Source organism: Doryrhamphus excisus, chromosome 2 (genome assembly GCF_030265055.1).
Source record: "Doryrhamphus excisus isolate RoL2022-K1 chromosome 2, RoL_Dexc_1.0, whole genome shotgun sequence".
NCBI lineage: Eukaryota > Metazoa > Chordata > Actinopteri > Syngnathiformes > Syngnathidae > Doryrhamphus > Doryrhamphus excisus.
In genome coordinates, this window is record NC_080467.1 from 19,370,517 (window position 1) to 19,397,145 (window position 26,629).

Consider the following 26,629-nt stretch of genomic DNA (forward strand, 5'->3'; position numbering starts at 1 on the left):
TGTGTGTTTCTTCATAGGGACAATGCAATGGAACCCACTTAGACTTTGGAAACACCAACGTGTAATCCTTAACTACAAATACATGACAGCGCATGTATGCACATAGAACCCATCACCGCACACCTATCACACCCTGTCCGGCGATGGGGCTGTGTGTCACGTGGCTGAGTGTGACCAATAGCAGACGACGTGAGACCGGACGTGCCCCCCCCTCCCTCCCGAGTGGCCCAAAGAAAACTGCAGCAAGTTGGCTGCTTAGCGTCCTCCCTCTCACATATATAAGGTGCACACACAGGAGGTGGCAGTCGCTGTGGAAGCCATCCACCCCCTCGCACCTACACACACACATGCACACACATGCACACACACACACATAGCACACCCACATAGCTACTCTCCTGCCTCACTTTTGGTGCACATCCTCCTGTTAGTTTCCGCACACTCGGCCGCATGGACGCCATAGGGAGCCCCTTTAGGAGAGTCATGGACGCTAGGACGAGCAGCTACGGCTACAGCCGCTCAGCCGGCACCCCCTCCAGCGGCTACCGCTCCCAGACGTGGTCCCGGGCGAGTCCCGGCCCCGGCGTGACCGCCTCGTACAAGAGGAGCGTGAACAAGCCCCGCATGGAGAGCATGGAGCTCAGCCAAAGTTCTCTCCTGAGTGCAGACTGCAGGCGCTCCAACGAGAAGGAGCAACTCCAAGGGCTCAACGACCGCTTCGCTGTGTACATCGACAAAGTTCACTACCTGGAGCAGCAGAACAAGCAGATCGAGGAGGAGATCCAGGCTCTGAGGAACCAGCAGGTGTCCCGCTCCCAGCTGGGCGACCTCTACGACCAGGAGCTGCAGGAGCTGCGCGCCACGCTGGAGCAGATCCACCGCGACAAGGCTCAGATTCAGCTGGACACCGAGCACCTGGATGACGACATCCAGCGGATCAGGGAGCGCCTGGACGAGGAAGCCCGCATCCGGGAGGACACCGAGGCCATCATCCGCGTCCTCAAGAAGGACGCCGGCGATTCGGAGTTGCTCAAGTCTGAGCTGGAGAAGAAAGTGCAGTCCTTGCAGGATGAGATCGCCTTCATCCGCAACAACCACGAAGAGGAGGTGAGCGAGCTGCTGGGCCACATCCAGGCGTCTCAGGTGACCGTGGAGAGGAGGGACCCCCAGAGGGCCGACATCACCGAGGCTCTGCGGGAGATCCGCAGCGAGCTGGAGGGCCACTCCAACCAGAACCTGCAGCAGGTGGAGAACTGGTTTGTGTGCCACTACGCCAAGCTCACCGAGGCGGCCGAGCAGAACAAGGACGCCATCAAGTCCGCCCGGGACGAGATCAGCGACTACCGGCGCCAGCTGCAGACCAAGACGGTGGAGCTGGAGTCGGTCCGCGGCACCAGAGACTCGCTGGAGAGGCAGCTGAGTGACATTGAGGACCGCCACAACAGCGACCTGGCCAGCCTGCAGGTACGACGACCGAGATCAGAAAAAACATGACGTTGTGTTACTTCCTGTGTTTGTGTATGCATGCATGTGATTGGATAGGTTTGTCATTCTGTATTATTCTGTATTATTTCCTGACTTTCGCTGTGTAAAGTCCCACGAAAGAGTTAACTATACCGGGAAACACTGCAGCACTGCACCCCCCTCCCTCCCTCTCCACATTTTTGCTGAGTAAGAGTCATGGCGGGATGACTTCATTGAAATGTGGAGTCCTTGAAGTGGGCATATTTAAATATGCACCGAGCCTGCAGACTCTGCAGTTTGTAATTCAATAGGTCTTCAAGTGAGATTAATGTTGTTATTAAGTCATCTGTCACCTTGAGACGTGCAAATATAAACATTTCTTCTTTTTTTTTTACTATGAAGTGTGTGTATTTGTGTTTTTAGGAGACAATCCACCAGCTGGATAATGAGCTCAAGAGCACCAAATGGGAGATGGCACGTCATTTGCGTGAGTACCAGGACCTGCTCAATGTCAAGATGGCCCTGGACATTGAGATTGCTGCATACAGGTGAACTTACATTATATAGCACTTTTAAGGCTAAGGTGATAGTCATGTATTTTATCATATAGTGGAACTCAACTGTATAGCGGATCTAGGGCATTATTGGGGGCGGTCTTTGATAATAAATATGTCAATATACTGTCAAATCATCACTATGTCCCTTCACATGAAGGCAACTGCAATGGAAATTTATTGATATAGAATATTGGAGAATATTTGGACTTAACGTTGGTTCCAAAATGTGTCCAATCTGGTCATTTCAACAGTAAAAACTAATTTAGAAGGTATATTACATCGGTCTGCCGTAACTTTTATTCAATTTCATAGTTATAGCAAAGAGCAAAGTGTTGAAACATATATATTATTGGCCTACATGCTGAACATTATGGTGATATTGTTTACATACATATATTTGATTTGATTGTACTTGATTGACAAAGACTGAAAATTTGAAGTGTTAGGATTCTATTTCCGTTGAAGCCGGAAGACGTTGGGGTATACGAATCCATCAGTCGAATGATTGCAAAGAATTCATAGCAATTGATTAAAGGAAAATGATGCATGACTTGGCTGCAGCCAGGAGAGGATTAAGTCTCCATTATTTTTAGTCTAACGAGCAACAGATGGCACTAGATGCATTTTAGTGGAAAACAAACTAACTAACATGAATGAAAGTGAAACAATTTTGACCGATTATCCCACCAGGAAACTCCTGGAGGGCGAGGAGACCCACTTTAGCACCTTCTCCCATCGTCCAGCTGTCTCCTCCTCCAAGATCATGAGGGTCAAGTCAGAAGCTCCCAGAATGAAAGTGCACCATAAGTTCGTGGAGGAGATCATTGAGGAGACCAGGGTGGAGGATGAAAAGGCCGACATGGAGGACGCCCTGGCTGAGATAGCAAAGGAACTCTCGGCCACACTGGAAGGCAGCGGTGGAGAAGAAGAGGAGGAGGAGGAGGAGGAGGAAGAGGCTGGTGGTGAGGAGGAAGGTGAGGTGGAGGAAGAAGAAGTTATAGTTGCAACTGATGCCAAAGTTAGTTCACGTGCACCTGCCAAGGAGGGAAAAGATGAGGAGGGTGGTGACGAGGAAGAAGAGGGGGAGGAAGGTGAGGAGGAGGAACATGAAGAAGACGATGACGAGGGGAGCAAAGGAGAGGAGGAGGCAGGTGACGATGAGGAGGAAGTGGAGGAAACCATCCTGTGCTCCAAAACTCAACAGTCTAAAGCTTTGCCTGAGAAAGCAAATGTTGACGGAGAAGAAGAAGAAGAAGAAGGAGGAGGAGAGGCCAGTGGGGGAGAAGAGGAAGATGAAGAGGACAACAAGGATGAAGGAAATGATGACGCAGACAAGGAAACAAAGGGGGGCGTAGACAAAGGGGGAAAAGAAGAGGAAACGGTTAAAGCTGAGGAAATTATTGTCACCAAAGTGGAAATTCAGAAAACAGACGCTGCAAAGCCTGAAGCCAAAAAGGAAGAAACTGTCAAAACAGTACCAGTAAAACCAGATTCCCTCAAACCTGAATCCCCAAAGTCCGAATCACCAAAGCCTAGTTCCCCAAAGTCGGAATCCCCAAAGCCTGGTTCCCCGAAATCGGAATCCCCAAAGCCAGGTTCCCCAAAATCGGAATCCCCAAAGCCTGGTTCCCCAAAATCGGAATCCCCAAAGCCTAGTTCACCAAAATCTGAATCACCAAAGGCTGGTTCTCCGAAATCTGAATCACCAAAGGCTGGTTCTCCGAAATCTGAATCTCCAAAACCTGGTTCCCCAAAATCTGAAACCCCAAAGCCTGTATCTCCCAAATCTGAATCCCCAAAGGCAGAATCCCCTAAAGCGGAACCCCCCAAGCCTGCATCTCCCAAAGAAGACCCACAAAAGGACAGCTCCCCAAAAGCAGATTCCCCTAAATCAGAGTCCCCCAAGCCTGCATCCCCAAAAGCAGAGTCCCCTAAATCAGAGTCCCCCAAGCCTGCATCCCCTAAATCTGAATCCCCCAAGCCTGCATCACCAAAAGCCGAATCCCCCAAGAATGCATCCCCAAAGGCCGAATCCCCTAAATCAGAAACACCCAAGCCTGCATCCCTCAAAGAAGATGCACCAAAGGCTAGCTCCCCTATAGTGTCACCTAAATCTGAATCTCCCAAGCCTGCCTCCCCCAAAGAAGACTCACCAAAGGCGACTTCCCCAAAAGAAGAGTCCCTGAAATCAGAATCGGCAAAAGCAGACTCAACAAAGGCCGGTTCCCCCAAATCAGAGGCGGCAAAAGCAGACTCACCAAAGGCAGAATCTCCCAAGACAGAAACGAAATCTGACGTGCCGGCGCCTGCCGAAGACAAAAAGAGCGACTCAACGGATGACAAGCAGACGAAGGACGTGGCTATGAACGGCGATGTCGATAAGATCAGCCCAGTGGAGGAAGAGAAGAAGGATGAGGGCGGCAACGTGATCACCAACGGCGTGGACGAGAGCCCCATCAAAGACGACGGCAGCCAAAAGGTGGTGATCACCAAAACCGTGGAGACCATCACCACGGGGGAGGACGGTTCGCAGCTGGTCACCAAGTCTGTGACGGTGACGGAGACGGTGAAGGAGGTGGAGGAGGTGCTGCAGGAGAAGATGGTCTCCACCGTGAAGACGGAGACGCACTCCACGCAGTCCATCAAGCAGGTGACAGAAGGCGACTGAGGCGGAGAAGCAAGAGAAGAGGACGAGAAGCAGACAAGCAATCAAGCAGAACTAACATAAAGACCACCATACAGCTAGAGCCACATAATACACAACTTAGAGAGAAGCCAAACAAATACTACAAATGTTAGAAATGCATGTTTGCAGACGCACTGAGGGAGGCAGCCATTCAGACATTTATCTTCCTCTGTTCTTTCGGCAGTTCGCTGATGAGCTTGTGGTTTTTGGGGTGGGCGGGGCTTTGCATGCTAGCTCAGGGGCTGAAGGAGGGCACTTGCCTCTCCCGTGTATGTACTGTATGTATGTTAAGGATAGACTGTAAAGAGACACGTGTTAAAGGTCACACTGTAAGGCAAGCGGGAAGTTACTTTCTTTTTCTAGCTTAAGTCAACGAGGGAAGGGTGATCGGGTGGGGGGAGGGTGGAGGAGGGAGGGGCCTCTGCACACATGCATAATGCTGTGCTGATGTAGCCTTACTTGACATATATGTGAAGATAGCAACTCAGCCAAAAAGACACTACACACCCGCCGCAGCGAATGACAACAGGATGATCACATGACCATACGCAGTACCCGATGCTGTTCATGAACCCTGAGAAACTACTAGCCTTAAACATGCTTTTTAATCCATGTCTGTTATGTTTACCTGAGTGCAAATGCAAAGAAACACTGTACTAGCGTAGAGACCTGCATTCTGGTATATGCATAGGAACGGACTTGAATTGCAAAACAGAAATATGAGGTGCTACTGTTTGCAGTCCCATGACCTTACTCATCAACAACAATTTCCCAGCAGCATTTGCTCAATAAACATCATAATGATTACAGACCATCTTGTGTCGTTTTTCACATTGGTACATCAGCATGGAACTCAATACAGGAATCATTGCAGCAATGTTGATATTATATGGGGTGTTACCCACACTAGACCTTTTTTATGCCATGAAAAGACAAAATGAGAATAATTTTAAAGCCGTGCACCTTGTCGGCGTCGTGTTTTGCTGAATAAGAGCGCTATAATCGTACAAATGGTTAAGTATGAAACCTGCATTGCAGCTATCCCTGCACTGGGCCTCTCCTCAAGCTCATACACGACGACGCCTCTGCATGCATCAATGTTGCAGGAGGGAGCCCTGCAGCTGCCACCGGTACATGCATGTAGAGCTGTAAACATTTCAAACACATTTGTCACAGTAGAATAAAGATTTTCTAAGGCTCGAATTGCTACAGAAATTCCCCCCAAAAAAACAAACAAACAAACATGTGACATACCCACTGGACCACTGGGGGGCAGGCAGGCAAACACATTGCGGCAAACAGCAAGTAAATCAGGCATTATAAAGCAAGTACTAGCTAAGCATTCTGTTCTGTTGGCAAGTTGTGGGGAATATTTACAGTTTATCAGATATACAGTACAGTACAGCTACAAACACTATGATATCTCTTATTAAATGAATACATCCCTGACCACAATAGGCATCAGGCTACTGAACCCAACCAGCAAGCTGATAAAATGTGTTATTGTAAGAATATTAGACAGCCTAATATAAAGTTTACTATACATGTCCAGTCTGAGCACTGCAATGACCTGACTCTGTTAACCTGAGTGTCACGTCTCTGCAGCCAACTCTGATCTTTACACTTTTGTTCAAGAGTTCTCCACTTAAAAGTCATGTTGCTATTTTAGCTTAATACCTGACCTTTGGCCTTCCCGAACATCACATGCGGGCGTCTGCTCCCATTAGCTGTGCCGGCCAGTCCATCATAATATGGAGGCCTCCTACAGGTGGACCGTGGAAAAGGCTGGTCTGTCACGTGGTGCTTCCAGCCATGCTGCTATAAAAAAAGCTTGGAATGTTGACCCAGCCTGACTTTGGGTGAGCCAGAGTGTGTGTGCGCACAACTTGGAAGGGCTGAGGGTTAGCTAACTGTGTTAGCTTTGACATCCACAAACAAGCATGGCTGCTGTCCACCGTCTAGTTATTGTCCGCCATGGGGAGAGCTCCTGGAACCAGGAGAACCGCTTCTGCGGCTGGTTTGATGCCGACCTCAGTGAGAAGGGTGTGGAGGAGGCCAAGCAAGGAGCCCAGGCCATCAAAGAGGCTGGCATGAAGTTTGACATCTGCTACACGTCTGTGCTTAAACGTGCAGTCAAGACCTTGTGGACCATCATGGAGGGTACGGACCAGATGTGGCTGCCCGTCATCCGTACTTGGCGTCTCAATGAGCGTCACTACGGAGGCCTCACCGGTCTCAACAAGGCCGAGACAGCAGCCAAGCATGGCGAGGAGCAGGTGAAGATCTGGCGTCGCTCCTTCGACATCCCGCCCCCACCCATGGACAAGGACCATCCTTATCACTCCATCATCAGTGAGGTGAGCCACGAAAAATCATTTCACGGGTTTTCTTGCTTTTGCCCGTTCTGACTGAACTACACAACCTACAGTCCAGACGCTACAAGAACCTGAAGGCCGGTGAGCTGCCTACATGCGAGTCCCTGAAGGACACCATTGCCCGCGCCCTGCCTTTCTGGAACGATGTCATCGCACCTGAAATCAAAGCCGGAAAGAACGTGATTATCGCAGCTCACGGCAACAGCCTCCGTGGCATCGTCAAGCACTTAGAAGGTGAGCACGGAGAAGAAAGACATTGTTTGGGACTTGGAAGCACACAGGAAGGTTACACATTTAATTTGTAGTTTAGCTGAGCAAAGACTTACCGGTGCACTTAACACAACGCCACACACACACACACACACAGTTTATATAAATAGCATCTGTGAGCTCAGGGACAAGGGAAGACGGTCATGAGCCTGGCTCCCATTACAGTCACGACCTTTATCTAGGGAGGTTTCAAGGAGTGGGCAGACGGACTTACACAGGCAGAGAAGGCCTCGAGGGCACTCGCAAATGTCACTTAAACTGTAAAAAAAAAAAAAAAAAGACTAAATAGTGCTCTGTCCTTCAAGGTACTATGTATACTAATGTACCCCATGAGGCTAAATATAGTACTGCATTCGACTTTTGCGGTTACTATTTACAGCTTTTAAGGCAGGGGTCTCAAATTCAATTTACTTGGGGGCCACTGGGGCTAGGGTCTGGGCAAGGCTGGGCTGCATCAGGTTTTCCAAAAAAAAAAAACAAAACACATTTATTAAAAACAGAAAAATATACAAACTTTTTCAGTGCTTTGGTTCCGATTTTCTACAATAAAAGCTCTGATAAAACATTCCACTGTTCTCAAATATCTTCATTTTTATTTTTCTGCACAAAATAAGATGAAAAATAAATACACAAATCAAGAATAAAGAAAATCAATCAATCAGTAATAAATAAATATAATAAAACTGCAAATAATAAAAACTTAAGAAACCACATATAGTTGGTGGGTAGACAAATGTTTTTTTTTTCAGATAAAATTAACAAAGCATTATTAGAGCCCTGTAGACATGACAAAACACGACTATAGTCACATTTATACTCTTTTTATTTACAACATATTGCGCAACTGCAGGGTCTTGAGACACATGCTAACTCGCAAACTAGAGAGCTAGCGACCTAAACAGTAGCCTTCAAGTTATTTCCTTTCAACTTAAATAGCCAAAAACTTACCACTTCCACACGGATAGGGAGGATAACTATTAACAGTTAAATTTCAATGCACTGTGCATTGGGAATATTGTATACATTCATGTTTTTGTTGCTATTCAGTGATATCCTGCAGAAACATTACAAGCCATGACTTTCTACATTCTGTGTAATGTATTTAATATAAGTGCGACTCCGTAATCAGGAAAAAGTCGTAAGAAACAAACTCACCATATCATAAACAGGGTGGTGACATGCATAGGCTGGAAGGTGCTTGTCGCTGCCGTCTTTCCATACAAAGAAAAAGCCAGTGTTTTTTATGCTGTGTTGAATGAATGAAAATGGAGGATTACGTACAATCAAGCTTGCTATCCTCTTAATGAGCAACCTGTATTAACATTCAGATTCTTTCAGTACAAATGTATATACCTGTACAATCCTGCTCAACGTTTTCTCAGGCATGTCTGACGCCGCCATCATGGAGCTGAACCTGCCCACTGGAATCCCCATCGTGTACGAGCTGGACGCAGACCTGAAGCCTGTGAAGCCTATGTCCTTCCTGGGTGACGAGGAGACCGTGAAGAAGGCCATGGAGGCCGTGGCTGCCCAGGGCAAAGTGAAGAAGTAAGATCTAAGAAGTGGCAGATGTGAGAGACTGTCAGCCTTCCATCTTTGTAGTCCATTCCACAGGGGGGTAACTTGTGATGGTTCGTCTCCTGTTTGTTCTCTGTGATGACCTGTCAGTTCAAGCATAATAACATGACATAATAACTACATCCATCCACCTGCACACCCCTAAGTTGTTTTAAGTTGTGGTCAAACCCACCACCCTGGCACAAACAATAAAGAAACATGTTTTTATAAAAGCCTGTGCCTGCTTCTTTCCTATCAAAATTCTCTTTCAGCATTCTACTTCTTTGAAATACATTGTACTGTACACCTCAATTTTTTCTTCATTCCCCTTTAGTCCAATGTGCACTTTCAGCATTGTGCAAAAGGTGCTGTGAAATCCTATCCAGCATACGGTGGTGAGGAAGAGGAGTCAGTGGGTTCAGCATGGCAGCCTTCCAATAATGCAGGGACAAGTCGGTCTACAGCACAATCAGACATGAATGTAAATAAATCACTGATTTTTTTAATGTAAAAGGAGCAAAAGTACCAGAAGCTGAAAAGTGGGAGAAATGATCAACTGCCCCCCCCTGCGTTTTAAGGCAATTTCATACAGGCCAGAAGAAATGAAGACATTATAAATTATCTTAATTTCATCACAACTGATAACATAATAGGAAAGGACAAGTGAAAGTTAGAATTGACAGGCAGTTTATTGGTAGAGGTGCATCTCATTTGGCATCACAATGACAGGGAACCACATGGCCAACTCACCCGTCACCAGTCTGCATTACAGAGACAGTGTTGAACCGCCACCTACCGGTCAGTAAAGGGTAGCGCAAGCCACAAGCGTCACTGATATTTTGGCCAAGTATGTAGTGCTTTTGGTCATGTGTATATTAGTGAAGAGGAATACACAAAATCTACTTCCCGTGTACTACAAATAGTTGCCCACCCCACACACTTTCTAAAGTAAAATAACTTATCATATGAAAAAAAGTATTCCGGGCTGCACGGCGGTCGAGTGGTTAGCGTGCAGAACTCACAGCTAGGAGACCTGACCTCTGTGTGGAGTTTGCATGTTCTCCCCGTGCATGCGTGGGTTTTCTCCGGGTACTCCGGTTTCCTCCCACATTCCAAAAACATGCTAGGTTAATTGGTGACTCCAATTTGTCCATAGGTATGAATGTGAGTGTGAATGGTTGTTTGTCTATATGTGCCCTGTGATTGGCTGGCGACCAGTCCAGGGTGTACCCCGCCTCTCGCCCCAAGACAGCTGGGATAGGCTCCAGCACCCCCCACGAACCTTGTGAGGATAAGCGGTAGAAAATGAATGAATGAATGAATGAATGAGTGAAAAAAGTATTCCTTCCGGCCTCTCTCCCTTTTGATTGGCTCCTAATCACATCTAAAAGGTGAGCCATATGTTTGGTTGAGTCAAAGTTCAGTGAGCATCAGGAGTGGTGTCCTCATGGTCCAGGTGGGAGGTATTAGGACCCGGTGATGCTTTCACAGCCGTTTGCCTCCTGAAGGACTTAAAGAACCTGGGCAGGGAAACTACCTTGTATGGGTTCTTCTTGTAGATCACTGCTTTGTGCGTCTCTGCTTTAGACACGTCCACATACTCTGAAGCCAACGCCACATTCTTTTCTATGCTGTTCACTAGCTCCCCCTGGTTGAAAGAAGCAAAATGTCATGTTGGTTTTCAAACAACTGCAGTCGTCCCGCCTATATGCGAATAGAAGGATCTACTGGACTTTGTCAGGTAATGCTGCCAAAAATCAACAACTCTCATTGTGCACTAACTGGAAATGACGATCGCAATAATTAACTGCTGTGTCTATTTTTTTTAATGATGAATTGCAAACATTCAACAGAGAATTATTGCTAACATTTGCATTACTCCATAAATACAGCATCATCCAGCAGCGGCCATTTTGACTCTTTTGAGTGCAGCGGGCTCGAATGCCAAGTGCATGTGCATTAGAAGAGTAACAATAGGAGTCATCCTCACTTGAATCTCCAGCAGCATGGCCGTGTCACACAAGATCTCGTGTAGCTCTCTGATGCTTGACTCCAGGCGCACGATATCCTCATGACGAGACTCGATCTCGCTCAGCGCCTCGCTTGATATACGAGCATGGGAGCAGATCTGCGGAAAGGACGAGCTTAAATTTGTGACATGATATTTTGGACTGTGGCAAACCAAAATAAACACAGAGAGAACGGTTAAATGGTTAAACTGACATCAGATATGAAAACGGTCACATTGTCGCAGTTGAGCATCTCCTCCAACTCTTCATCGGTGGTCACTTTGTCCACTGGGGAGGAGACAAAGCACATGCAATCAAGAAATCATGTGGTGTCAATATTACACAGACGTTGATATTAACTATATTAATTATTAAATCATGCATTTTAAGCATTTTCAAGCAGAAAAATGGCTCACTGAATCGGAAACATTGAAAAACATTGTGATACTTTGGTCACTAGGTGTCAGTAGTGCTACTGTAATGTTCCTTGAGACACATAACCACTAGACTTGACAGCCAAAACAGGCTTTTATTGCATGTTTGAATCCAATCACAAACTATATGTCTTACTATTGCAACTGTGATTAACCAATTATCCAATTAAAGCAGACTGAAGCACAGTATAAACCTATTGGGTGACTGATTTGTTCAGTTCTAATAGACAACACATCTCTACATGTGAGGCTGGTAAAGACCGAGGGACTGTTCAACTCACCAATCTGCAGTTGTCTCTGAATGTGGGCTTTGCATTTCTCTCTGAACGCCACCTGTGTCTTATGGTGACCCGTCATGACCTCGGCAAAGCAGCGAGTCAGGTGTGCATGCTGCCAGAAGGGGAAATAAAAGTCAAATAGTGACAAGTCATTACTGAGCCGGGGAATGATCATTGAAGTGTATTGTTTGGAGCGACTTTGTTCGGCGTGCACCTGGCTCATTGAAATACATAAATAGCGCTGCCAAACCTGATTCTTCTTAATGCGCTGCATCACAGAGACACCGGCGCCGCTGCCCTCTACTGGGAAACCATCCTGCAATGCTGGGGAAATGTACTTTCATTAAGAACTGACTTCAGAATGCTGAAATAGAAAAGATATGCAATTGTTTTGGGAGGAATGTTCCATTACTCGCTCTGTGACCACCTGCTACAGACTGCTCTTCCTTTAGCATTTGCTAAACAAATATTTGGACATTAAATATTCAGACTCAGTATGAGGAAGAGTAACACACTGTCATGGTGTTAAATAATGACGGCACACTGCTGTACACCTTAAGTGGTCTGTAATGCTGGTGGAGTTCAATTAACTGCAATAAAAGCAAACGATGACTGCAATCACAAATTCTACCCACGCTTTAACTTGGCTCGGAATAAGTTGGCCTCCGTCTTGATCTTGTTGTTCAGCAGTTCCAGCTCGTCTTTGCAACCTGACAGGAACACAACAATGATGATAGTGCAATAAAAAGGGACAGGGAGAACATGGAGACACAAGGGAGTTAGCATCGCAGAGGTATAAATGCATTGCTCTATAGAACGCATATTGTTTTGAGAGGCAAAACTGGACTTTTTTTGGACTTTTGCCTATCATTCACAATCTTTAAGTGAAGTGTGAACACATTTCTTTCCCTTTTCTGTGCATTATAGTATGAGAAAACAAGTTAATATGAGCTACTAACAATGTACATCATGGTTTGATAACTATCCCTTTAATGTCATTTTCGACAAGCTACCTGCAACCCACTTCTGGGTCCATCACAGTCCTACAACTTGTTTTGGCTTTACGGTATTCAGTATTGAAGTGCTTGGTGACCGTAGCAACCAGCATGGGTGTGACAGGCTTTGTTTACTTTAGATATGTGAGAGATGGCTGCTGGCAAAACACTAAAAGGTGTCCAGTTACATATAAGTCTTACTCTTATCTGGATTTGATGAGGAGAGGACAGCACTTTGTTTCTTCTCCACTTCATCAACTTGGCAGGAGATCTTTTGGATGAGGCTTCTCAACTCTCCTATCTACACACACACACACACACACAAAAGTCAACAGTTGGAAGTGACAAAAGACAAAAACATGAACATCTGCACACTTACCGTTTTGAAAAACTCCTCCATGGTGTATTTCCCTCTGGCCGCATTTGCCATGTTACTAAATCAAGCATGCATTGTTTCTTAAAATAGCAAATTAGCCGTCATAATGCCACCTGTCCGACCAAACACAGAAGCCAGATGCCACCTTATCTCGAGCCCTTAGCCATTTTCTTCTACTTCTGTTCTGCTCAAAGTGTCGAAACCTGCTCTTAGTTAAATGACTAGTAAACCAGATGGTCACGACACCGAGTGAAAAGTTGAATAATGTGGAAGACGACCTTTGTTAGAAGCGAAGCTGGTTGGCATGCAGCACACCTGTACCGAATGAGCGCGTTCCCGTGAGCGCGCGACCGTGTCAAAATGAAAACAGTCTGACCGCTTTCAGACTTCCGTATGTAAATAACAGCAACAGGAAGTGTCAATCAAATAAGTTTGGGCGACGGGAAAGCAACAAGGTTCAAAACAACAAGGACTGTTCGCTCTTGTGAAGCTGCTATTCTTATGAAACGAGCTTTGCGTCTCAAATCACCACTTACGAGCACTTGTTGAAGCTAACGTTGTCGATTCACGAGCAATATGGCGGCCGACGATGCTCATTATCAAGAGGCAGAGGAGCAGAACTTGCAGTACCAGAGATGACCGCAAGAGGCCGGTAAAGCACACAGAAAAAAGGTTTGGAGGAACACCTACGTCTTTTAATACTAGAAGATCACAGTTGACAGCAATCACGAACCAAATGAATCGACTCATGCAGAGAAAAGTGCATGACGTGATAGTAATGCGTCATCATAACGTAAGCAACAGTGTGTGTGTTACTTAGAATTGCCCCCCACGAGTAAGGCTTTTGCCAATGAAGGGAACATACCTGTTTTGTTGTGAGGCTACAGATAAAACAAAGCTGATTGCAGAAACTGCATTGCTGCTCTATGATCTAGTATGATCTAATAAGTTAGGCAAGTCCAAGCTGAAGTGGCAGGGGACCTATTATGCTCATTATGCCCTAAGTGCTTCCTCACTAGGAAACATACACAGAAGCCCGCCCCTTGTGACATCACAAATGGGCAGTTTTACCACGCCTTATGAAACTGAGCATTTTGAGCCATCTCAAACTCAATCAGGGCTCACTTCAAATGCGCAAACCTCATTATATGAAACTTTGGCATCGAGAATACAACATTCTAACTACATTTATAGGTCAGAAAAGTAGAAAAAGCATAATAGGTCCACTTTAATCTGAGCTACAGATGTACTGGTTTCATAACAAAGGTGTGTGCATAGTTTAGTAGTAGGGTACGTACTGTAGGGTGACCAAGCAAGATAAGGAAACGAGTCAACCAAATAGCACATATGCTAGCAGCACACATGCTAATCATTGTTCCGTAAAACAATCCAATGAGGTGCACCACTGAGACAAATACGGATGTTGTTTCACTTGCTTGACATTTAGTCATATATTTAGAAAACGACAATGGACTGGTCGCCAGCCAATCACAGGACACTTATAGACAAACAACCATTCACACTCACATTCAGTCGCCAATTAACCTAGCATGTTTTTGGAATGTGGGAGGAAACTTGAGTACCCGGAGAAAACCCACACATGCACGGGTAGAACATGCAAACTCCACACAGAGATGGCCGAGGGTGGAATTGAACTCAGGTGTCCTAGCTGTGAGGCCTGCACGTTAACCACTCTATCGCCGTGCAGCCCACTTTGTACCATTTTCCTATGATAGCTATTTACCTTTCATGTCCTGAGATTAGTTTTGTGTTAGCCAAGGAAAGCAACAAAATGTCGGGCTTACTTTTTTATTGTCATGCTGTGACTCGCCTCCTGCATAAAGGAGGCTCAAGTTGCTCCATTTGGACATAAAACCATATTGGCTTTTTGGTTGTTAAACAGACTGTTGCCTTTTTAATATTGTGTTATTAAATTCAGAAGAGTCTCAAGATAGCTGTGATAGTTCTTTACTGAAAAATAAGGTCACAGAGATAAAACGGGCAAGCATATTTCCACCAAGGTGTGGAGTCAAGTGGGACATAGGACACATTCTGTAATCTTAATATTGCAGTATTCTGTGTTTCATCAGTACTTTTTGGTTATTATCAGCTCTACTTTGCTGCCAAGTTTTGGGGTGGTGCTGGACAGTGAAATGCATATTTCAACGCATACTTTTCAGAGTTGCCGGAAAATCTTCCATTTCTAGGAAAAAGGAAGTGTAAATGGGACCGCAGTGTAAACATGTTCCTTCTGTGGTCAAACAAAGCAGCTCGGAAAAAGTTGCATTAGTGCCCCGACGGGAGGAGGGTAAATGTTGGCGTCAGCAACATTGGCAAACACAAACAGCTGTGAAAATAACCTCCACCAAGCAAATATGACTTCCATTTGGTAATCTATCCACTCTCAGTATATCAAGCCTAGAGATACACATTATGTGTTTTGTGCAAAACTCGATCAATGCAGATTCTTTGTTGAAATGTCATTCAGGGTCGATGTTTTTTTCTCAGACATATCAATATGTGGCTATAGTGGCATTTTCAGGAACAAAGCAGTGTGTGAGTGGGTGTATATACATACAGCATGATATCCCTGCGATATTATTATTGGGTGACTGACCTTTTTATGTCTAACTACTTGCTAGGGTTACTCCATGACATGTCTCCATCCATCCATCCATTTTCCTCCGCTTATCCGGGTCCGGGTCGCGGGGGCAGCAGTCTTAGAAGGGAAGCCCAGACTTCCCGGTCCCCGGCCACCTCCTCCAGCTCCACCGGGAGGACACCAAGGCGTTCCCAGGCCAGCTGTGAGACATAGTCCCTCCAGCGTGTCCTAGGTCTGCCCCGGGGCCTTTTCCCGGCTGGGCATGCCCGGAACACCTCCCCAGGGAGGCGTCCGGGAGGCATCCGGACTAGATGCCCGAGCCACCTCAACTGACTCCTCTCGATGTGAAGGAGAAGCGGCTCTACTCTGAGCCCCTCCCGGATGGCTGAGCTCCTCACCCTATCTCTTAGGGTGAGTCCAGCTACCCTACGGAGGAAACTCATTTCAGCCGCCTGTATCCGAGATGTCATTCTTTCGATCATGACCCAAAGCTCATGACCATAGGTGAGGGTGGGAACATAGATCGACCGGAAAATTGAGAGCTTTGCCCTCCGGCTCAGCTCTCTTTTCACCACGACGGTCCGGTACAGCGACCGCATTACTGCCGAGGCTGCACCGATCCGTCTGTCGACCTCACGCTCCCACTTTCCCTCACTCGTGAACAAGACCCCGAGATACTTAAACTCCTCCACCTGGGGCAGGACCTCATTCCCAACCCGGAGAGAGCACTCCACCCTTTTCCGACTGAGAACCATGGCCTCTGATTTGGAGGTACTGAGTCTCATCCCAGACGCTTCACACTCAGATGCAAACCGTCCCAGTAAACGCTGAAGGTCGCAGCCCGAAGAAGCCATAAGAACCACATCATCTGCAAATAGCAGAGATGAGATTCTAAGGCCCCCGAACTGGACTCCCTTAACACCTTGGCTGCGCCTAGAAATTCTGTCCATGAAAATTGTGAACAGAATCGGTGACAAAGGGCAGCCTTGGCGTAGACCAACGTTTACCGGAAACAGGCTCGACTTACTACTGGCAATGCGAACCAGACTCCTGCCCCGTTTGTACAAGGACCGGATAGCACGTAGTAGCGCGCCACCAATCCCGTACTCCCGGAGCACCCCCCAAAGGACGCTACGAGGGACACGGTCGAATGCCTTTTCCAGGTCCACAAAGCACATGTAGACTGGTTGGGCAAACTCCCATGCACCCTCAAGCACCCTCGTGAGGGTGTAGAGCTGGTCCAGTGTTCCACGACCAGGACGAAAACCGCATTGGACCTCTTGTATCAGAGGTTCGGCCAACGGTCGTACCCTTCTCTCCAGCACCCTGGAATAGACTTTCCCAGGGAGGCTGAGGAGTGTGATCCCCCTGTAGTTGGAACACACCCTCTGGTCACCCTTCTTGAAAAGGGGGACCACCACCCCGGTCTGCCAATCCAAAGGTACTGTTCCCGACTTCCATGCAACGTTGAAGAGACGTGTCAGCCAAGACAGTCCCTCAACATCCAGAGCCTTGAGGAATTCTGGGCGGAACTCGTCCACCCCCGGAGCTTTGCCACTGAGGAGCGTCTTAACGACCCCAGATACCTCAGCCACAGTGATGGTACTGTCCACGTATGTGTCCTCAGACTCTGCTTCCTCTATGGAAGGTATGTCAGTGGGATTGAGAAGGGCCTCAAAGTATTCCTTCCACCGTCCGACTACATCCCCAGTCGAGGTCAGCAGGCCCCCGTCTCCACTGTAAACAGTGTGGACTGGGCACTGCTTCCCTTTTCTGAGGCGCCGGATGGTTTGCCAGAACCTCTTCGAGGCCGACCGAAAGTCGTGCTCCATGGCCTCACCGAATTCCTCCCACACCCGAGTTTTTGCCTCGACCACCGCCGAAGCCGCAAACCGTTTGGCCTGACGGTACCTGTCAGCTGCTTCCGGAGTCCCACAAGCCATCAAGGCTCGATAGGACTCCTTCTTCAGCTTGACGGCAGCCCTGACCTCTGGTGTCCACCATCGGGTTCGGGGCCTGCCACCGCGACTGGCACCGACCGCCTTGCGGCCGCAGCTCCGGTCAGCTGCCTCAGCAATGGAGGCACGGAATATGGCCCATTCGGACTCAATATCCCGGTCCCAAACTGTGGGTCGAGGTGAGTCCGACTATGTCTAGTCAGAATGTCTCAACCTCTCGCCATGACATGTCTGACATGATGAAACAAATATCCTCCCAACCAGTGTGGAAGTGGTAAGTTTCTTTTTAATTTCAGAAGAAATCAATTTGTGGCTAACTTGTTAGCTTGCTAATAGGTGACTATCAGTGCATTTTTGTCATGTCTACAGGACTCTATTATAATAATAATATATGCAGTATATTCACTTACACTGTTACAGCCATGAGTGTGATGTGGCCCTCAATGAAAATGAGGTTAACACCGCAGATTTAAGTTAATAATACAAATTAGACAACAAAAATAGATGATGATACAATGAACAGCTGAAATGCAGTAATTCCATGGTGGAATGAGCTGAAGGGATTGGCTGATGCTTTCTGTCAATGTCAAGTGTTTGAGCTGCTGCTGATTCTCCTGTGTTTGGCTTTTTTCCCCCCTCCCTGTGATGTTCTTGTCTGGATCTCTGCAGGTTGCTGACAACTGCTCCCTTTGCCTCAACATGAACTTGCAGCCTTTTAGTACAAGACGGCAACCATGAAACAAACTGTCCATATTTTTAGGCTAGGTAAATCAAAGCCGTGTGAAGCCTTCCCTATTTTAGTGTGTGTTTCCCATTGCAGATCAGTGTGAAGTAACCGTTTAGCACAAAACAAGAAATGGTTGAAGTGGCGTTCACAGACTTTGAAATATACAGTATTGGAAAAATGGGGGAAAGGAATCAAAATTCTTTGTCAGGGTCAGTAAATACACACAGATGGGGTGGGAGCAGTGCGCTAACTTAGCAACAGGCTGCCAGTTCAACCAGGAACATCGGTGTGCAGAGCTCTGGGCACCTTCGTGAAGGGACAATGAGAGATCTCTGAGGTCATTTCACGTCAGTAAATAATAAGCAAGTTTCGGTTAGTTGTTAGAACACCAGCTTGGCGGAAATATACCATAAGCCATCTGCGAGCTTCCTTCTTCCCAGCTGGAATGTTTAAAAGCCCTGTGCACACACTTCATCACAATTAACATTAGTCAGCCCCCCCCCCCCCCCCCAAAAAAAAACAAACAAACATATCAGCAGTGTTAATTTGTATGCTCATTCTCTCACAACCATCCTTGGCGTTTTTGTCCTCATGGTCTGAAAGAAAGTGCCATTTGTCATTGAGAGACACACAGAGACAGTTTCTCCACTGTGAGCTGTGGATCGGGATCAGGACAATTTTTGTCTTTTTTTTGGCTTTGTCATCCATGTGGATAGAGGTGCTGTCAGGAATTCTGGATGGTATGACGGTCGTCGGGCTGCACGTCGGTCGAGTGGTTAGTGCGCAGACCTCACAGCTAGGAGACCTGAGTTCAATCCCATCCTCTCTGTGTGGAGTTTGCATGTTCTCCCCGTGCATGCGTGGGTTTTCTCCGGGTACTTCAGTTTCCTCCCACATTCCAAAAACATGCTAGGTTAATTGGCCACTCCAAATTGTCCATAGGTATGAATGTGAGTGTGTATGGTTGTTTGTCTATATGTGCCCTGTGATTGGCTGGCGACCAGTCCAGGGTGTACCCCGCCTCTCGCCCCAAGACAGCTGGGATAGGCTCCAGAATGAATGACTGTTGTCCCATCCTCCTCTTTGGAGCCCAGGTTTACAGGCACAATCCTACCTGCCCTATTAATACTCAAATGTATAGCTATAGATGGGATATCAGGAAAAAATATATATAACCCCTCCGATCCCATCCATACAGCCAAATTATCGCATCAAAGGTCAAGATACAGTGGCGGGACATGCTGTAAACAGAAATGCAGTGGCTGCATTGCACTGCTGTTCAGTAGCCTGCTAACACACTTCCGATTTTCCCTCATGTCTATGGTACTTTTTAGCCAGTATGGATGGGAGATGGGTCTGAAAATGTATTCATTTTGGTCTTAAAAAAGTCATGAAAAGTCTTACATTTAACTTGTTGAAAACTGCACAAACCAAATATTCAAAATATACAAGTTCGAAAAGTGCGACTGAATTTAGCTAAATGCAAATGAAGTCAACTGCTACAGGAAGACAATTTTGAAATAATTTGAATAATTATTAACCAGTTGCACACTGAAAAGGGGCACAACATGAAATAGACAAGGTGATAGGAAGCGAGGTGGACTTTTTTTTTCTTAAATTTCCATCCAAAGCGTTGAAGTTTTTGCATGTCTGTTCAAAGTTTACAAATTCACGTTTACAAATGAGAAGTGGAAACCATCCCAGAGGAGTGAGAGGCACCACGCACACCGTTAGGGTTGCCAACTGCCCCTTGAAAATTCAAGTACATGGGGATCAAAACAATCAAGTCCATTGACGACAGCTTGTCACAGGCTAAGACAATCTCCGGTTTGTCCGGTTTCCTCCCACATTCCAAAATCATGCATGGACGTTTGTGTGAATGGGAGAATAGGAGACCTGAGTTCAATTCCACACTCGGCCATCTCTGTGTGGAGTTTGCATGTTCTCCCCGTGCATGCGTGGGTTTTCTCCGGGTACTCCGGTTTCCTCCCACATTCCAAAAACATGCTAGGTTAATTGGCCACTCCAAATTGTCCATAGGTATGAATGTGAGTGTGAATGGTTGTTTGTCTATATGTGCCCTGTGATTGGCTGGCCACCAGTCCAGGGTGTACCCCGCCTCTCGGCCAAAGACAGCTGGGATAGGCTCCAGCATGCCCGGGACCCTCGTGAAGATAAGCGGTAAAGAAAATGGATGCATGGAAGTGTTTAGGAGTAGGGGGTACTTGACTTCCAGTCAGATGTCTGAAGGGATAGGGAACCACTGCTCTACGCCATTGTTCCTACTACCACTACTATATTCATTCATTTATTCATTTTGTACCGCTTGTCCTCACAAGGGTCGCGGGGATGCTGGAGCCTATCCCAGCTGTCTTCGGGCGAGAGGCGGGTTACACCCTGGACTGGTCACCAGCCAATCACAGGGCACAGATAGACAAACAACCATTGGAATGTTTTTGGAATGTGGGAGGAAACCGGAGTACCCGGACAAAACCCATGCATGCACGGGGAGAACATGCCAACTCCACACAGAGATGGCTGAGGGTGGAATTGAACTCCTAGCTGTGAGGCCGGCTTGCTAACCACTCGTCCGCCAAGCAGCCCTCACTACTATATTGTCATTAGAAAATAAAGAACATTCATATTACAGTTGTATGTAATGATAGCTTACAGAGAAAAGATTCCAACATAAATGTGTTCCGAAGGCGGCTGCATGGCGGACGAGTGGTTAACACGCAGGCTTCACAGCTAGGAGACCCGTGTTCAATTCCACCCTCCACCATCTTTGTGTAGAGTTTGCATGTTTTCCCTGTGCATGCGTTGGTTTTCTTCGGGGACTCCGGTTTCCTCTCACATTCCCAAAAAATTAAATGAATTAATTAGCCACTCCAAATTGTCCATGTGAGTGTGAATGGTGGTTTGTCTATATGTGCCCTGTGATTGGCTGGCGACCAGTCCAGGGTGTACCCCGCCTCTTGCCCGAAGACAGCTAGGATAGGCTCCAGCACCCCCGCGACCCTCGTGAGGATAAGCGGCAGAAAATGAATGAATGTTCGGAACGCTACGTGAGGCAATCTTAAGGGTCATTTTACCCCCAAAGAAATATCATTCATGTACGGTATTTTAATAACTGCCTGGCATGCTGAATCAATTTGACTTGGGTTTGGCTCGTAGCACACAGGATGACTATGAAAACATTTGCCATGCAAAATTCCACTTGATGTTAAGTATAAATAGACATCCAACCCGACTGATGATCACGCTACATTTGAAAGACTTCTCAGCTGATCTTCACTTCAGGTGAGTGGTTACAAAACCGAATGCTGAATACGTCTGCAGATCTTACAGTGTTTGATCAAATGTGGTTGCTTGAATGGGATTCACTTTTGGATTTCAGGCAATCTTCGAACCTGCAAGGATGTCTGTTTCAGAAACCATGAAAGTGGCCGCTCTGGGTCAGCCATTCACCTTGGGAATGCTCTATAATGCCTGCAAAGATGAACTGATCCCAGGTACAACATGATGCAAAATGTCTTTGTATATTTGGACACATTTATCGCTCAAGGTTCTGTAACGCAACTAATCTTGCAGGTTTTACTCTGTGGGACGTGGCAACTCTAAGCAGCCAAACATCAGAAACTGCTCAAAAGAGCAGCTCTTTTAAGATTACGGCCTCTGACACCATTGAATCGAGGTCTTCCCTGATGGATATTGACGCTTCCGTGAAACTCAGTTTCATGGGTGGGCTGGTTGAAGTTGGAGGATCTGCCAAGTACCTGAATGATCAGAAGAAATTCAAGAACCAGAGCAGGGTAACTTTTCAATATAAAGCGACTACCAACTTCAAGCAGCTTTCTTTACCTGCTCTTGGACCACTGAACAACGAGCAAAAGCAAATCATTGAGAAAGGCAAGGCGACACATATCGTCACTGGCATCCTTTACGGGGCAAACGCAGTCTTTGTGTTTGACAGTGAGAAGTTGGAATCCAGCAGTGTTCAAGATATTCAGGGCAACATGGAAGCTGTGATTAAAAAGATTCCTTCTTTTACCATTGAAGGCAGAGCTAGCTTACAGTTGACTGAGGAGGAAAAAGCACTGACAAACAAGTTCAGCTGTAAATTCTTTGGAGACCTCATCCTTAAAAAAAACCCTGCCACATTCGTTGACGCGGTAAATGCCTACACTGAGCTTCCATCGCTTCTGGAGCAAAAGGACAACACCGCTCCTCTGGTTGTCTGGTTGTATCCTCTGAATTCGTTGTACGCCGAGGCCCCTAAACTGATCGAAGACCTCAGCATGGCACTGGCAAGGAAAATTCAAACTACTATCGAAGATGGAAATGAGGTGACAATGAGATGCAATGATAGCTTGTATAGCGATGTGGCACGGGAATTCACTGTAATTCACAAAAATTTAAATAGTTTTAAAAAGTTGTGTTCTTTTTACATATCTTCAATTAAAATGATGTTGGCCAAAAGCCTCCCTGCTATCCGTGAAGGCAAAGAAGATGAGAGCGCTTTATCAAATGTCCTAAACAACCGGGAAAAGTCTCCATTCAGTCAAGCTCGTCTTAGCAAGTGGTTGGACGCCAAAGAACGAGACATTAACGTCATTTGGTCCTGTGTTGAGATGATCATTCGTGATTCAAATGCCTATGTTGTTACTTCAAAGACCGAATTGGATCGAGTGGTCCTTACTCCAGGTGTCACAAATGTTCTTGTCTATGTTTTCACCAACTTGGACACTGCTGACCGTTATCTTGATTCCATGGCCAAATTCTTAGACACATCCCAATTCCAAGAAACCAATGAAGAATCGACCTTCACAAATGCTGATATCATCCAAATGAGAGAAGATGTCCAAAGATTCCTTAAATATGCCAAACCTCTGAGGCGCAGCAGCCGTGTGAAGTTCCTCATAGCTGCAATGCCAAATAAGAAATACAAGGCATCGACCATCTACCATTACAGGGATGGTCTTCTGGTCAGTGACAACTTCACAATACCATCCCTCCCAGAACCTGAAAAGATCACAGACATAAATGACGTCATCTGGTGTAAGTTCCATTTTTGTACTGCAGTTTCCACTTCCAAGTCCATGCAAACTGCAATTTCTAAAATGTTGTTTTTGTTTCTCTTCCAGATGCTACTGAGCTCACGTTGGATGAAAATACCGTCAACGCAAACCTCACTCTGTCTGAGGGGAACAAGAAGGCGACAAATGGCACTGCCAGGTCGTATCCTGCTAACTCAGATAGGTTTGTGACTGAACCTCAAGTTCTCAGCAACGAAGGGATGACTGGTCGCCATTATTGGGAGGCTGAGTGGAGGGGTCAAGCTTATGTGGCGGCTGCCTACGCTTCAGTTCCAAGGAAAAATGAAGGCTTTATTTCATCAAAGTTTTCAGATTTGGTTAGTTCCTGGGCATTTCGAGTCCAGCATGATGCGCAACTTGTGACACAGATCTTTGGTATTTACCTAACTTTGACTAAGTACCCCCTTAGTGGCGCAACAACGATGGGAGTGCTTCTTGACTGGGTAGGTGGTACTCTGTCCTTCTATGGCGTCGCAGGAAGAAAAATGAAACACTACTACACCATGAAAGTGCAATTTAAAGAACCGGTTCATGCAGGTTTTGCGGTGCATAACAAACACAGTTATGGTTTACTGTCATCGTTTTAGGTACTGCAGCAAACCCCGGATTTTCATTTTATTATCAGCTATGCAACAGTTTTAGAGTCACTAGGTTTAAACGGCATCGTAGTTCATCCATAGCATAAATATTTGAAATTGACATCAGCCTAATACGACATACGGGTCTTTGAATTTTTCCCTTTTAACGTCTTTAGAACATGGAGGAAGAGCGTGAATGTCCAAGAAGCTGTGTAGTCCGTTTCTTTCGGAAAAAGTAGATCGCTCGCCAGCAAATGCTCAATATGTAGAACATAGGTCGAAAAATGTTTTTGCTTAGTTTATTTTTGTCATCGGTTTGTTCCTGTTAAAACCTGATGAATTTTATCTTAATATTCACAGAAAACAAATGTGTCATTCCCACTAATAATTACAGATTACAAAATAAAATAATTTGGGCATGAGAAGGTACATAGGGAATTTTCAATAACACGACTTAATCATTATTGGAGCCACAGTTGCTGCTTGTAGCTAAGATAATAGTCCCTAAGGCTAGAGGATAGAAGCCCAGAAATATTAACATACATACGTATGTTGGTAATATTCAGCTTTGTTTGGGAATTTTCTTTCACGTTGTTAAAATAGTAGTTGAACCAACAAAAATGCTACATTTGGCTTGACAACCTCTGTTATGGTCACATGGTGTGTTCAAATCTATAGAATATACAGTAATTATAGAGCTTTCAAAGGAATATAAATATAGAGCATGAAGATAGAAAAGTCACATTTGCTGCAATGTGGAAAATAAAATTGCTTTTTGCTCAAACTGTTGGCCGTCATTTTTTCATCTAAACTAACAACCAGAGCAAAGTGTTGGTTTTCTTTCTTAATTTATTCCAAAACGTTTAACTAAAACAATGCAAAATGCATATTCTAGCAATTTTTCAACTGGTCTTGAGATTTTGATGAAGTCTACGAGTATACAGTATAAAAATATGATTTTGATGTAAAACAACATCATTAAATATCCTGAATACATTAGCTAACCAGCACAGTTATCTTATTAGATTTTGGTACTTTTATCTCAGAAGCAGAGCGAGTCCAAAAATTTACAGAAAAAAAAATATATCAAGTCACAACTTATTTTTCTTCCATCCACAACATGCATGAAAATAAGCACCATGACATTTTGTAGTCTTTGCTCATAACTGTCTTGACATTTCAGTTTGTGTTCAATGTTATTTGTCTTTGTCTGTTTAGGAAACTTTATTATTAGGTCTCAGTGTGTGCTTCCTGGGGAATATAAGCGATAGTGTTAGACATGTCAGTGTCCTCCTTTTTCATACCATTGCTTTTGAAGAAAACTAATGTAGAGTCTGTGACAAACTAATCCCAAGTCCATTCATCTCAAATGGGATTTTGATGATTTTGATAAGCAACAATCCCTGCTTTTCCGATGCGGTGTTATGCAGCATTTATTATTATTATTTTTTTACAATTGTGTTAAATAACATGCAATGGATGCTTCTTTTGCACACTAATGGCAAGCTGTTATTTTCACACTGAAATGTATATGAAAATGTGTTTTTCAGATGCTTGAATGCTCAATCTATTAACATTATCTTTACCGTATGTTTCTCTGCATGGTTTTCAGCACAAGCAGACGTCTGCTTGGGAAAACAACATGCGCAAGACAGCTTAATTGGGGTTTATGGAGTCAATGATGATTTCCAGTGGTCTGTGTAACCAACAGGGGGTCACTATATGTTCTGAGGATAGGGGAGGCTTAGCACCCCTGGAGATGCACAGGATATGAATGAATATAGTAGACATTAGGGGGGCTTAAGAACATTGTAGGCGGCCTGAAGCCCCACTAAAATAGTTAAAAATAATAAAGAAAAATGTATTTTTCCCCCCACATCATCTCTCCCTCTCACAGGACACACATGCAAACACCTCCATCAAAGTAATTCCACTCAGGATTAGAAACCGGTCAAGGTGCCTGTCCTGTGCAGACCCCTACAGATTGAACAGAATAGACCCACATTTGTTTTATTCACGCAATCAAAGCAGGAGGGTTCAAATAAATGTGCACAATGCATTTTTTTCCCATTGTTTTGCCATCGTTTTTACTGATGATTTATAACATGACACAAGCAATCAACAGGATACGAGAGGTGCTGTAACACATCTGCAGCACTTTCATTAGTTTGAATGCATGATGATAAATGTGAATGATGTCTTTCCTAGCTTCTCTGATGCAAATTGAAATAAATTAGTTCTCTAGGAATAATTGAGAAGCAATAGTTGATCCCAGAGGATACTATTAAAGCAGGGGTGTTGAAACTTTATTCACCGAAAGTCACATACTGCAAAATCAAAGGATCAAAGGATTTTGATATTTTCTCATTTAGTGGAAAAAAGGTCTTATATTTACTTAAGGTCAGCTTGTGTTATGGGTGACAAAGCATATTATTGTTTTATTCATGTCAAAATTAATACTTCTCCCTTTATTTTGGCACTAATTAAAATATATATATATTTTTTTTGAGAACGTGCTGCGGGCCAATAAAAGATGAGCTGCAGACTATTGGAAGTAGTAAATCATATGTTCATGGGAATGTGCATCAATGTTTATATAGCTTATGTTCTGTTCTTTGCTATATTGATGTGACACGGAAGCATTGTCCATTTATAGGTCTCAATAAA

At 45.3% G+C, this 26,629-nt stretch overlaps 4 protein-coding genes across 5 annotated transcripts; 3 read left to right on the plus strand and 1 right to left on the minus strand.

Moving 5' to 3' along the window:
• Positions 1 to 296: 296 nt before the first annotated feature.
• nefma (neurofilament medium chain a) lies at positions 297 to 5,509 on the plus strand. The gene is made up of 3 exons (XM_058064791.1): positions 297 to 1,464; positions 1,888 to 2,012; positions 2,712 to 5,509. Exons 1-3 carry the CDS (start codon positions 451 to 453, stop codon positions 4,687 to 4,689), a joined length of 3,117 nt encoding a protein of 1,038 aa, XP_057920774.1. The 5' UTR covers positions 297 to 450; the 3' UTR covers positions 4,690 to 5,509.
• Positions 5,510 to 6,571: 1,062 nt separating this feature from the next.
• pgam2 (phosphoglycerate mutase 2 (muscle)) lies at positions 6,572 to 9,124 on the plus strand. Its single transcript, XM_058062662.1, has 3 exons — positions 6,572 to 7,064; positions 7,136 to 7,316; positions 8,735 to 9,124. Exons 1-3 carry the CDS (start codon positions 6,648 to 6,650, stop codon positions 8,902 to 8,904), a joined length of 768 nt encoding a protein of 255 aa, XP_057918645.1. The 5' UTR covers positions 6,572 to 6,647; the 3' UTR covers positions 8,905 to 9,124.
• A 455-nt stretch (positions 9,125 to 9,579) lies between these two features.
• Positions 9,580 to 13,571, minus strand: LOC131119250 (syntaxin-2-like). Its single transcript, XM_058064697.1, has 8 exons — positions 13,005 to 13,571; positions 12,827 to 12,926; positions 12,266 to 12,340; positions 11,881 to 11,954; positions 11,634 to 11,742; positions 11,133 to 11,206; positions 10,900 to 11,037; positions 9,580 to 10,557 (listed from the first exon to the last, which is right to left on the minus strand). The coding sequence occupies exons 1-8, from the start codon at positions 13,053 to 13,055 to the stop codon at positions 10,330 to 10,332; spliced, it is 849 nt and encodes a 282-aa protein (XP_057920680.1). The 5' UTR covers positions 13,056 to 13,571; the 3' UTR covers positions 9,580 to 10,329.
• Positions 13,572 to 13,592: 21 nt separating this feature from the next.
• On the plus strand, positions 13,593 to 24,642 carry LOC131119223 (neoverrucotoxin subunit alpha-like). 2 transcript variants are annotated; one of them, XM_058064696.1, is made up of 5 exons: positions 13,593 to 13,673; positions 21,463 to 21,588; positions 21,686 to 21,800; positions 21,880 to 23,346; positions 23,433 to 24,642. In XM_058064696.1, the coding sequence occupies exons 3-5, from the start codon at positions 21,707 to 21,709 to the stop codon at positions 23,969 to 23,971; spliced, it is 2,100 nt and encodes a 699-aa protein (XP_057920679.1). In that variant the 5' UTR covers positions 13,593 to 13,673; positions 21,463 to 21,588; positions 21,686 to 21,706; the 3' UTR covers positions 23,972 to 24,642. The 2 variants fall into 2 exon arrangements, with proteins under 2 accessions (XP_057920679.1, XP_057920678.1); XM_058064695.1 differs by lacking the exon at positions 13,593 to 13,673 and having other exon boundaries at positions 21,392 to 21,588.
• The last annotated feature ends 1,987 nt before the right edge of the window (positions 24,643 to 26,629 follow it).

What these genes read in the sequence shown, in the direction of transcription:
- nefma (XM_058064791.1), top strand. Translation starts at nt 451, where the DNA reads ATGGACGCCATAGGGAGCCCCTTTAGGAGAGTCATGGACGCTAGGACG. An exon ending in GCGACCTGGCCAGCCTGCAG is followed by an intron (nt 1,465 to 1,887) that starts GTACGACGACCG and finishes TTGTGTTTTTAG; the next exon opens with GAGACAATCCACCAGCTGGA. An exon ending in ATTGAGATTGCTGCATACAG is followed by an intron (nt 2,013 to 2,711) that starts GTGAACTTACAT and finishes TTATCCCACCAG; the next exon opens with GAAACTCCTGGAGGGCGAGG.
- LOC131119250 (XM_058064697.1), bottom strand. Translation starts at nt 13,055, where the DNA reads ATGGCAAATGCGGCCAGAGGGAAATACACCATGGAGGAGTTTTTCAAA. An exon ending in CTCATCAAATCCAGATAAGA is followed by an intron (nt 12,341 to 12,826) that starts GTAAGACTTATA and finishes TGTTCCTGTCAG; the next exon opens with GTTGCAAAGACGAGCTGGAA. An exon ending in TCAGAGACAACTGCAGATTG is followed by an intron (nt 11,207 to 11,633) that starts GTGAGTTGAACA and finishes TCTCCTCCCCAG; the next exon opens with TGGACAAAGTGACCACCGAT.
- pgam2 (XM_058062662.1), top strand. Translation starts at nt 6,648, where the DNA reads ATGGCTGCTGTCCACCGTCTAGTTATTGTCCGCCATGGGGAGAGCTCC. An exon ending in ATCACTCCATCATCAGTGAG is followed by an intron (nt 7,065 to 7,135) that starts GTGAGCCACGAA and finishes CACAACCTACAG; the next exon opens with TCCAGACGCTACAAGAACCT. An exon ending in CATCGTCAAGCACTTAGAAG is followed by an intron (nt 7,317 to 8,734) that starts GTGAGCACGGAG and finishes ACGTTTTCTCAG; the next exon opens with GCATGTCTGACGCCGCCATC.
- LOC131119223 (XM_058064696.1), top strand. Translation starts at nt 21,707, where the DNA reads ATGTCTGTTTCAGAAACCATGAAAGTGGCCGCTCTGGGTCAGCCATTC. An exon ending in CAAAGATGAACTGATCCCAG is followed by an intron (nt 21,801 to 21,879) that starts GTACAACATGAT and finishes CTAATCTTGCAG; the next exon opens with GTTTTACTCTGTGGGACGTG. An exon ending in CATAAATGACGTCATCTGGT is followed by an intron (nt 23,347 to 23,432) that starts GTAAGTTCCATT and finishes TTTCTCTTCCAG; the next exon opens with ATGCTACTGAGCTCACGTTG.